General features: G+C 46.3%; 1 protein-coding gene across 1 annotated transcript in view; it reads right to left on the reverse strand.

Annotated features, from left to right (window-relative positions):
- The window catches only part of fhad1 (forkhead-associated (FHA) phosphopeptide binding domain 1), a 169,945-nt gene that overhangs the window by 47,810 nt on the left and 109,778 nt on the right, over positions 1 to 12,357 (reverse strand). Inside the window, exon 25 of the mRNA XM_087980527.1 lies at positions 2,750 to 2,888. Coding sequence (XP_087836653.1) covers positions 2,750 to 2,888 — 139 coding nt within the window. The remainder of the gene's footprint in view (positions 1 to 2,749; positions 2,889 to 12,357) is intronic.

Genomic DNA, 12,357 nt, shown 5'->3' on the forward strand with positions numbered 1-12,357 from the left:
CGGGGCAAATTGCACTCTGCTGTTTGACTGTCAGTCCACAGTCCTTGCATTCCTTGCTACAAGTTTCACTGCACAGAGATGATGGATGCAATATGTGGATGGTGCCCTCCCTGGTAACATCCCTCTCTCCTTGCCAGTCACCTCACCACCTGCATTCTGCCCAATGGAATAAACATGGGTTCCTTGTTTTTTTTGACATGATTAACCCCAATTCGTTTCCTATCCCGTATTTCCACCCCCTCCCCTGAAGGTACCAGCTGGTGAGTGTCAACATTGGAGGTTAGTCTGAGCTTAGGGATATAACAGGGGAAGGAATGGGCATCACATTCACAATGTGGGAAATCGCCAGGCTGAACGAGATTTAGCTAGGTAAAAACAATGACTGCAGATGCTGGAAACCAGATTCTGGATTAGTGGTGCTGGAAAAGTACAGCAGTTTGTATTCATTGCTCCCGATGCGGTCTCCTCTACATTGGGGAGACTGGACACCTCCTAGCAGAGCGCTTTAGGGAACATCTCTGGACACCTGCACCAATCAACCACACTGCCCTGTGGCCCAACATTTCAACTCCCCCTCCCACTCTGCCACATAGAGGTCCTGGGCCTCCTTCACTGCCGCTCCCTCACCACCAGGCGCCTGGAGGAAGAACGCCTCATCTTCCGCCTCGGAACACTTCAAACCCAGGGCATCAGTGTGGACTTCAACAGTTTCCTCATTTCCCCTTCCCCCACCTCACCCCAGTTCCAAACTTCCAGCTCAGCACTGTCCCCATGACCTGTCCTACCTGCCTATCTTCTTTTCCACCTATCCACTCCCCCCTCCCCCCCGACCTATCACCTTCATCTCCTTCCCCACTCACCTATTGTACTCTATGCTACTTTCTCCCCACCCCAACCCTCCTCTCACTTATCTCTCCACCCTTCAGGCTCTCTGCCTTTATTCCTGATGAAGGGCTTTTGCCCAAAACGTTGATTTTACTGCTACTTGGATGCTGCCTGAACTGCTGTGCTCTTCCAGCACCACTAATCCAGAACGAGATTAAGCGACAGGATTAGAGGCCTTCAGTTCCGTTAAGCTTTCCATTCTTTTCCAATGCCTGTCTGACAGAAAACAGCATTTTCCCAAAGCAGGACTTGAGAACAATGTGACCCAAGATTTCTTTTTGTTGAGATGTAGCTGGCTCTCAAAATGGGCTGTAATGTAGCTGGGTAGCACTGGGGTGCAGGGCATTGAGATTAGGCGGAGGCTTTGATGAATTGTGCAAAAGTGACGACTGCAGATGCTGGAGATTAGAGTCGAGAGTGTGGTGCTGGAAAAGCACAGCAGATCAGGCAGCATCTGAGGAGCAGGAAAAAGGTCTGATGAAGGGGTTTTGCCCAAAACGTTGTCTCTCCTGCTCCTCGGATGCTGCCTGACCTGCTGTGCTTTTCCAGCATCACACTCTCAAAGTTGATGAATTGTGGGTTGGTATTTGTGCTTGTTACATGTGTGGAACTCAAGTTTGAGGAGATTATGTTGGGTGTTCTGCAAACCTCGTGTGTGTTGGTCATTGCGTGTTTCTGATCTTTATCACAGTCCACTCCTAAATGATACCACTGACTACTCTTCAACAAACTCTTCACTGGCCATAAGATGCTTTGGAATCCTGAGGTTGTAAAAGGTGCTACACAATCGTTCTTTTTAAAACTCACTCATGGGATGTGGATCTCATTGGCTGGGCCAGCATTGATTACCCAACTCCTACAGACAGCAATTAAGAGTTGACTACATTGTGGTGGGTCTGGTGTCACGTGTCGGCCAGACCAGGTAAGGAGAGCAGTTTGCCTTCCCGAAAGGATATTAGTGAATCAGATGAGATTTTGATGACATTTGACAGTAGTTACATGATTGCCATGAAACTGTATATTTTTAATTGAATTCAAATTTCACCAATTGTCGTGATAGAACATTAGCCTGGGGTTCCAGGTCACAGGAAAAATAGAAGTTGCTATAGTCCCATTAGAGAGAGAGATGACTCTCTCTCGAGTTTAATCTGAGTGCCATCATGCCTCAAGTGAAGGGAACGGTTGAGAAGGAAAGTCCATCCTGGAAGCATCAGCCAGTGTGGGAATTAAACTCATGCTGTTGGAGTCACTGTATCACTAGGAGAAAGTGAGGGCTGCAGATGCTGGAGATCAGGGCTGAAAAATGTGTTGCTGGAAAAGCGCAGCAGGCCAGGCAGCATCCAAGGAGCAGGAAAATCGACGTTTCGGGGATAAGCCCTTCTTCACTGTATCACGAACCAGCTGTCCAGACTACAGAGCTAACCGACCAGCGATAACAACTGGTTTGCTAGTCCAGTTGACATCATCACTATGCCACCGCCTCCCTTCATGTAAGTGCTTGTTTAGTTTATTGGGTCCTGCTTAATTCAAGCCCAGAGTGAGATTAAAGGGAACTAGTAGATTCACTTATCCTGACTTTGTGGAGGGGCTGGTTCTGACAGCTAGAATGTGGGATACTTTGGGGACAAGCAATCCTTCCCCAGAGGGAAAGGCAGTCTGGAAACAGGCTGGCCTCTGATTCGGAAAGCTGTGTCTGATATGAGGGTCCCGGAGTGAAGAGTCTAACCATGGAGTGGGTTGGAGGTGGCAAGGAATGATAATGTCTGGGATGGTGTAGGTGTTAGGCTGCTGCTTTACTGGCTGGATAATGCGGACAGATGTCAGAGAGTAGAGACAAAGTTTTGATCAGTAAACGGACTCTTACTAGAAGTGGGAATCTGTTCCAGCACCTTCACCCTGGCTCGTAGCTCAGCCAGTGCCTCACGCTGTCGCTGAATGACCTCTTCGTGACGGTGACCTTTGCACTGTGCTGCAAGCATCACGATCTCAGAGTGCGCTTTATCCTGAAATGATACGTTTGAACAAGTAAGATTGACACATCATCTTTTGCGCTGAATTTGAAGAGTCACTGATCGAGTATGAATCAACAGAAAGCAAAGAATGAGACTTGAAAATGTACAACGCAACCACAGGATTTCATTCTTACTACGCTGGCAGGTTTTATTTAGGAGAAAGTGAGGACTGCAGATGCTGGAGATCAAAGCTGAAAAATGTGTTGCTGGAAAAGCGCAGCAGGACAGGCAGCATCCAAGGAGCAGGAGAATCGACGTTTCGGGCATAAGCCCTTCTTCAGGAATGAAGAAGGTGTGCCAAGCGGGCTGAGATAAATGGTTTTATTTGTTTGGTTTTGAAGGTTAATTCTCAGGAAGAACAGAGGACTGGGTGAGTTAACCAGACTGACATCTTAGTCATAGAGTCATAGAGATGTACAACACGGAAACAGACCCTTCGGTCCAACCCGTCCATGCCGACCAGATATTCCCAACCCAATCTAGTCCCACCTGCCAGCACCCGGCCCATATCCCTCCAAACCCTTCCTATTCATATACCCATCCAGATGCCTCTTAAATGTTGCAATTGTACCAGCCTCCACTACATCCTCTGGCAGCTCATTCCACACACGTACCACCCTCTGCATGAAAAAGTTGCCCCTTAGGTCCCTTTTATATCTTTACCCTCTCACCCTATGCCCTCCAGTTCTGGACTCCCTGACCCCAGGGAAAAGACTTTGCCTATTTACCCTATCCATGCCCCTCATAATTTTGTAAACCTCTGTAAGGTCACCCCTCAGCCTCCAACGCTCCAGGAAAACAGCCCCAGCCTGTTCAGCCTCTTCCTATACCTCAAATCCTCCAACCCTGGCAACATCCTTGTAAATCTTTTCTGAACCCTTTCAAATTTCACAACATCTTTCCGATAGGAAGGAGACCAGAATTGCACGCAATATTCCAACAGTGGCCTAACCAATGTCCTGTATAGCCGCAACATGACCTCCCAACTCCTGTGGAGGAGAAAGTGAGGACTGCAGATGCTGGAGATCAGAGCTGAAAATGTGTTGCTGGAAAAGCGCAGCAGGTCAGGCAGCATCCAAGGATCAGGAGAATCGACGTTTCGGGCATAAGCCCTTCTTCAGGGCTTCATTCCTGAAGAAGGGCTTATGCCCGAAACGTCGATTCTCCTATTTGTTGGATGCTGCCTGACCTGCTGCGCTTTTCCAGCAACACATTTTCAGCTCCCAACTCCTGTACTCAATACTCTGACCAATAAAGGAAAGCATGCCAAATGCCTTTTTCACTATCCTATCTCCCTGCGACTCCACTTTCAAGGAGCTATGAACCTGCACTCCAAGATCTTTTTGTTCACTCCCTAGGACCTTACCATTAAGTGTATATGTCCTGCTAAGATTTGCTTTCCCAAAATGCAGCACCTCGCATTTATCTGAATTAAACTCCATCTGCTACATCTCAGCCCATTGGCCCATCTGGTCCAGACCCCATTGTAATCTGAGGTAACCCTCTTCGCTGTCCACTACACCTCCAATTTTGGTGTCATCTGCAAACTTACTAACTGTACCTCTTATGCTCACATCCAAAACATTTATGTAAATGACAAAAAGTAGAGGGCCCAGCACCGATCCTCGTGGCACTCCACTGGTCACAGGCCTCCAGTCTGAAAAACAACCCTCCACCACCACCCTCTGTGATCTACCTATAAGCCAGTTCTGTATCCAAATGGCTAGTTCTCCCTGTATTCCATGAGATCTAACCTTGCTAATCAGTCTCCCATGGGGAACCTTGTTGAACACCTTACTGAAGTCCATATAGATCACATCTACCGCTTGCCCTCATCAGTCCTCTTTGTTATTTCTTCAAAAAACTCAATCAAGTTTGTGAGACATGATTTCCCATGCACAAAGCCATGTTGACTATCCCGAATCAGTCCTTGCCTTTCCAAATACATGTACATCCTGTCCCTCAGGATTCCCTCCAACAACTTGCCCACCACTGGTGTCAGGCTCACTGGTCTATCGTTCCCAGGCTTGTCCTTACCACTCTTCTTACACAGTGGCACCACATTAGCCAACCTCCAGTCTTCCGGCACCTCACCTGTGACTATCAATGATACAAATATCTCAGCAAGAGGCCCAGCAATCACTTCTCTAGCTTCCCACAGAGTTCTCGGATACACCTGATCACATCCTGGGGATTTATCCACTTTTAGCCGTTTCAAGACATCCAGCTCTTCCTCCTCTGTAATATGGACATTTTGCAAGATGTCACCATCTATTTCCCTACATTCTATACCTTCCATATCCTTTGCCACAGTAAATACAGATGCAAAATAGTCATTTAGTATCTCCCCCATTTTCTTCGGCTCCACACAAAGGTCGCCTTGTTGATATTTGAGGGGCCCTAATCTTTCCCTCGTTACCCTTTTGTCCTTAATGTATTTGTAAAAACTCTTTGGATTCTCCTTAATTCTTTTTGCCAAAGCTATCTCATGTCCCCTTTTTGCCCTCCTGATTTCCCTCTTAAGTATACTCCTACTTCCTTTGTACTTGACTAAGGATTCACTCGATCTATCCTGTCTATACCTGACATATGCTTTCTTCTTTTCTTAACCAAACCCTCAATTTCTTTAGTCATCCATCATTATTTTAAATCTAATAGAATTATGGTTGCTGGCCCCAAAGTGCTCCCCCACTGACACCTCAGTCACCTGCTCTGCCTTATTTCCCAAGAGTAGGTCAAGTTTTGCACCTTCTCTAGTAGGTACATCCACATACTGAATCAGAAAATTGTCTTGTACACACTTAACAAATTCCTCTCCATCTAAACCCTTAACACTATGGCAGTCCCAGTCGATGTTTGAAAAGTTAAAATTCCCTACCATAACCACCCTATTATTCTTACAGATAGCTGAGATCTCCTTACAAGTTTGTTTCTCAATTTTCCTCTGACTATTAGAGGATCTATAATACAATCTCAATAAGGTGATCATCTCTTTCTTATTTCACAGTTCCACCCAAATAACTTCCCTGGATGTATTTCTGGGAATATCCTCTCTCAGCACAGCTGTAATGCTATCCCTTATCAAAAATGCCGCTCCCCCTCCTCTCTTGCCTCCCTTTCTATCCTTCCTGTAGCATTTGTATCCTGGAACATTAAGCTGCCAGTCCTGCCCATCCCTGAGCCCTGTTTCTGTAATTGCTATGATATCCCAGTCCCATGTTCCTAACCATGCCCTGAGTTCATCTGCCTTCCCTGTTAGGCCCCTTGCATTGAAATGAATGCAGTTTAATTTATTAGTCCTACCTTGTCCCTGCCTGCCCTGACTGTTTGATTCACTTCTGTTCTCAACTGTACCAGTCTCAGATTGATCTCTTTCCTCACTACCTCCCTGGGTCCCAACCCCCCCACCTTACTAGTTTAAATCCTCCCGAGCAGCTCTAGCATATTTCCCTGCCAGTATATAAGTCGCAGCGTGGATAATGGAGATTCAAATAGCTGAGAAAATTTCAGGGACATAATCACAAAGGAACATAAAACAGTCCCTTTCACTGGTATAACTTCTCTAACTGTCACTGGGGCAGAACTGCTCAAGTCGGGAGGTGGTCAGGGAGTGTTCTGTGCTTCTCATTCCAAATAACAATGTATCATGCAGAGCAGAAAAGCTAGCACAGACCAGTTGGGTCAAATGGCCTGATTCTGTACCATAGGACTCAATCAAAAGCACACATGAGGGAACGATTAGAGGAGCACCCCCCCAGGCCCCCATCCATTCTGCAGTGAATAGCTATCCTACTTGGTGCAAGGTCATTACTTGAGCCACAAAACCATACACCAGGGAATATCAGTTTTAGGAAAAGGGAGGGAAATGGATGGGCAGAAAACACTGGCTGGAAGCTGATAGTTTTACAGCAGCATTGAGGAACGACGGGAATGCAAAGCTCTGCTGAATGTCGTAACTCTGCATTTTTACATAGACTTCACCACACTGCTAATAAAACACTCTCAGCACGTCCCACACTCTCAGGGGCACCATTATCTGTTCAAGCAGCAGCTCTCTCTGGTCTTTGTGAAGCTTAATTCACCGAATCCTTTACACAGTCGATCACAAATTGAAAGGGGAGAGACAAAGCTACCGCAATTAGCAGGGCCCGGGAAGCTGTTTATAGGAAGGCTAGTGCTGAGGTCCATCATTAGTAACAGTGTCAGAATAACAGAGGCAGTAGGGACACTACAGCGTGAAGCTCAAAGCAACCAATCCACCAGATTTACAAAGGGCCATCAGGCTGTAATCTAATGTAGAAGGGGAAAAAAATGTTTTCTTTCCTGTTTGGTAATCTGTGTTTATGCAGCAGGGTTGCTTTTGAGTACAATTCACGATTCCACCACACTCACCCTTTCCAAAACCAGTGAACTGGTTCAATTCATCAGTGAGGATAGCGCCTGCTCCAGAGCCACTGAAAGATGTCTCCCTGCCTTTCCAGTATTCATGTACAAGCAGGGCTATAGAGTTCCTATCATTTATCTGTAAAAACGTCTCTGGCCCTTTGGCTGTGTGGGATGCATTAATTCAGAACAGGGCCACAGAATAGAAAGGGACCCACCCCCAGTTCTCTCAGAATCTGACAGAATTTAGATTAACAGGGGTAGAAAACACACTTCTGTGCCTGACACTGAGCGGTTACTCGGCTATGTTTCCAGAAGGCAATGAATTCTCTTGGTACTGTAAGGTTTTTTTTTCCCTCTCTCTCTTTCACTGTGCATGCTGTCACATCCCCTGAGATTGGCACTTTAATTCCACTGATGAAATTACCTGCCAAGCAGCACAGAAGAGAGACTCAAGAATGAAATAAATTCCAGCGGTTCAGTGCATCAAAACGAGCAACATTAATTCTCCCCTTCCTTCCTTCCTTCCTTCCTTCCTTCCTTCCTTCCTTCCTTCCTTCCTTCCCCAAAGCTGTTGCCAGACCAGACAAGAGATGTAAACATCAATGTGCATTCATACAGCCATTATGTTTTAGGAACACACCTCAAGGTTCACAGGAGCATTACCTGGTAAAATCTGACACCAAAACATAGTTATCCTACAGTGTGGAAGTAGACCATTCAGCCCATCGCGTACACACCAGTCCTCCAAACACCATCCTACCCAGACGCATCTCCCTACCCTATAAACCCACATTTCCCACAGCTAACCCATCTAACCTACACATCCCTGGACACTATAGGCAATTTAGCATGGCCAATCCACCTAACCCACACATCTTTGGACCATGGGAAGAAAGCTAGACAGACACGGGGAGAATGTGCAAACTCCACACAGACACTTGGAATCAAACCCAGGTCCTTGACATTCTGAGGCAGCAGCACTAACCACTGAGCCACCGTGCCGCTCCAAGTCATGGTAAGAAATAATGGAACAGGTCAATCAACCACAAAGAGGGAAGGAGCTCATCATCACTTTCTTCAGGGTGTCAGGACGGGCAGTAAATGCTGGGTCAGCCACATCCTGAGAAAGAATATTTTAAAAGTTTTGTAGAGCATCTTAACGGAGGAGAGAAAAATAAAATCTTGGAGTGATACCCTCAAAGTCTATCACAGGTATTTGTTGTACTCATATAAACAGAGTGCTGTCCCTGACAGGTTTGAGCTCTCCCATGCTTGCTAGGCACCGAGGGGGCTGGAGTGCATGACTTCCACTCATAACGAGATTTTAATTTAAAGTATCCGTTGAGCTTTGGATTTTGTCACCATGTTCCTTTATGTGATTGCTAACTTTTAATTTGGTATAATTTAGTTTAATTGGTTATTTTCAAAAGAGTATAAACTGGGTGCTAAGGGCCCTTGTGGTGCAGTGGTAGTGCCCCTACCTCTAAGCCAGAGGGCTTAGATTCAAGTCCCAACTGCTCTGTAGGTGGATTATAAAGTGCCTGAGCAGATTGATTAAATATATCTATAAACTGGGTGCTATGGTGATGGGTATAGTTACTATTTTGGTGTTAAAGGGGTTTCAGGATATTCTTGGGAAATAAAATGTAGATTTCAAGTAATGAGTGCACTTGTCTGGGGCTCAGAGGTTATAGCGAGCTGGGTATAGTTTCTCAGAATTAAGTATATTTACTAAAGGTGGCAGATTGACTGAAAAGTGGGAATGAGGTGAAAAGTCAAAGTTTAGTTCACCTCAGCATAACCAGAGCAGGAGGGAGAGGGAGTATAAAGATGAAGTAACAGGCAGATGTCAGAGCAACGTCAGCCAGGCTAATAACACAGGGCAGTTTTAGAAAGGATGTCAGGGAGATCTTCAGTGCAGTGATCAACAAGTGGAATGGACCCTTGTGTGAGGCAGTGAAAGCAAAGACTAGGATTCGTCAGGAGCCCTGAAGTGGAGGCGCCAGGTGGACATGACACTGGGTGATAGTCCAACAGTTTATTCGCAATCGCAAGCTTTCAGAATCCCCGCTCCTTCCTCAGGCGGCTAGTGAGACAGAATACTTCAGACATAGAATTTATAGTAAAAGATCAAAGGGTCATACAACTTGTTTGAATGTATTGAACAAACCTAGATGACTCGTGCATGCACACACACAAATACACACACGCTCTCTCCCTCTCCCTCACACGCACACACAGACACACACACGCTCTCTCCCTCTCCCTCACATACAGACACACACACGCTCTCTCCCTCTCCCTCACACGCACACACAGACACACACACGCTCTCTCCCTCTCCCTCACATACAGACACACACACGCTCTCTCCCTCTCCCTCACACGCACACACACATATAAGTCTATGGGGTGAATTTGCATTTGCAGATTTGAATTTGCAAATACATTTTATTTTATTCAAAAAGCACATGGTGTGTAGGCAGTCTGTCAATCTGGCATTTTATAAATTCCTAGTTTGGAAATAAAACCACTCTGGCTCCAGGATGAGATAAAACAGACTGAAACATGGCCTCACACATAAAATGCAATGTTTAGATTAGAGTGGTGCTGGAAAAGCACAGCAGGTCAGACAGCATCCAAGGAGCAAGAAAATTGACGTTTTGGGCAAAAGCCCTTCATCAGGAATGAGGCTGGGAGCCTCTGGGGTGGAGAGATAAATGGGAGGGGGGTGGGGCTGGGGAGAAGGTAGCTGAGAGTGCAATATGTGGATGGAGGTGGGGGTAAAGGTGATAGGTCGGAGAGAAGGGTGGAGCGGATAGGTGGGAAGGAAGATTGACAGGTGGGTCAGGTCATGAGGACGGTGCTGAGCTGGAAGGTTGGAGCTGGAGTGAGGTGGGGGGCAGGGGAAATGAGGAAACTGGTGAAGTCCACATTGATGCCCTGGGATTGAAGGGTTCGAGGTGGAGAATGAGGCGTTCTTCCTCGAGGCATCGGGTGGTGAGGGAGTGGCGGCGGAGGAGGCCCAGGACCTGCACAAAATGCAATGGCTGACCTAAGGTGTCACCTTTATTGTGATAAAAACCGAAGTTACCTTGGGGCAAGGATTTACATATTAATTAATCAAAACCTGCATCTCCATTCTAATTGACTAAAGACTTAATAGCCAACTAGGTTTGTTCAATACATCCGCATAAGTTGTATCTTTTACTTTTAAATTCTGTGTCCAAAGTATTCTGTCTCACTAGCTGCCTGAGGAAGGAGTGGGGACTCTGATAGCTTATGGTTGCAAATAAACCTGTTGGACTATAACTTGGTGTCATGTGGTTCTGAAGGCGAATCATGAATATAGTGCAGTTCATAGACAGAGCTTGTTTAACTCAGACCCTCAGGACACTCCAAAGCGCTGTATAACTGAAGAAATACTTTTGAAGTGTAGACTCTTTTTAGTGGCGAGGGCATCAAACGGGGTCGGACGTTTGTTGACATATGTAGAGGGATATATGGGCTTTTCAGATAGAGGTAGTACCCTGACACTTCAGTCACTGGCCCTCAGCTACACCCAGCTCTCACTGCTGGCTCCAACACCCAGGCCCAGTATCTGAGCTGATGGGCAACAAGTAGTGAGGGGAGGAATAATGAACCTGACACCGTCTGGGCCAGATAATCTGACAAAGGTAACAGCCAAGGTGGAAGGATGGCAAGTGTATCGAATGGCAATTATGTTCTGGAGCACACTGTCTAGATGATGGTTATTGGTACGTTAAACAAGAATAAAATAGCAAGGGAAGCTTTGGTCAGTGACCTTCCAGGGACAGGAGAAACTAGTTCCATCCCAGTTCACTGGGCCATGAAAGATGAAGTTCAGGTTTGAAGGGCGTCAGACAGAGAAACTGCTCCACCTTAATGCTCCACTTTGCAGGAAAAATAAATGAGTCCAGCCTCTAAGTGAAACTCAACAAGCAGATCCTAGAGCATTGGCAAGCAAGTGAAAATGGGGTGCCGGCTGATGATTGAGAGACAACATTATCCCGTGGTGACTATACCCTGATTGACCAAGCGGCTTTCTGAAAGGACAGTACTGCCCACCCCTGAATTGGAGAGGAGCCTAGAAAGAGTGACCTCAGTAAATGGGCATCTCTTAATGTGGCCAAACTGCTACAGAGAAGAAGACATGAGCTCTAAGCTCCATTAAAAATGAAGGAAAGAGCAAATGTTCTGACACATGACTGCTGGTATGTGAGACTCTCATGACAACAGTTGCTCTCAATGAGGCTCAGCCCGTGAATGGGGCAGATTGGATTTCAATACAGCATGGTCTGAGTGAGGGCCACTTCTCGGAACAAGATGGTGACAGAACACAATGTCTGCTACACCCTCTACTGGTCGGGAGGACCTCAAGGTCAGCAACACCCTCAGTGTCTGCTTCATGGCAAAGGGGTAATTGCCACGAAACTTTCAATCAGCCATTCTCAACATTTCGTGTCCCTGCACCTCTCCCCTCAAGACCAGCAGCGACAACACTCCACTATATTTACACTCAGACCCTGAACACTAACTCAGCTGACAAAGATATGTTCTACACGAATATCTCAACTCAGCTAGAATGCCCCTCCTTGTCCTTGGCGATTTCAATACCAACGCTGTCTGTGACTGCCTGGTGGGGAATGCCTGCAAACCACCGAGTTGGAAACTGGAACGAAAATGGATGTTTACTTCAGAAAAAGCTGCCGGCCACAACCATCACTCCCCTTCATCAAGAAGGTTACTTCAAGAGCACATGGATGCATTCCTGCTCTATACACTGGCACCACCATCTCTTGGTGTGACAACATGACCTAAAGGACATCTTGCTCAGTGCAGTCATGAGAGGAGAGAGACTTAATGAGGACCTTATGGACAGCGTTTTTTACACAGAGAGTGATTCCTGTGTGGAATGAACTGTCAGAGGAAGTGGTAGATGCAGGTACGGCTACAATGTTTAAAAGATATTTGGATAAGTCATCAGTAGGAAAGGTTTGGAGATATATGGGCCAAGTGCTGGCAGGAGGGATTTGTCTAGTTTGGGAACATG

The sequence above is a fragment of the Chiloscyllium plagiosum genome, unplaced genomic scaffold (genome assembly GCF_037043375.1).
Source record: "Chiloscyllium plagiosum isolate Xiang-an unplaced genomic scaffold, Cpla_swu_hap1 HiC_scaffold_37, whole genome shotgun sequence".
Taxonomy (NCBI): domain Eukaryota; kingdom Metazoa; phylum Chordata; class Chondrichthyes; order Orectolobiformes; family Hemiscylliidae; genus Chiloscyllium; species Chiloscyllium plagiosum.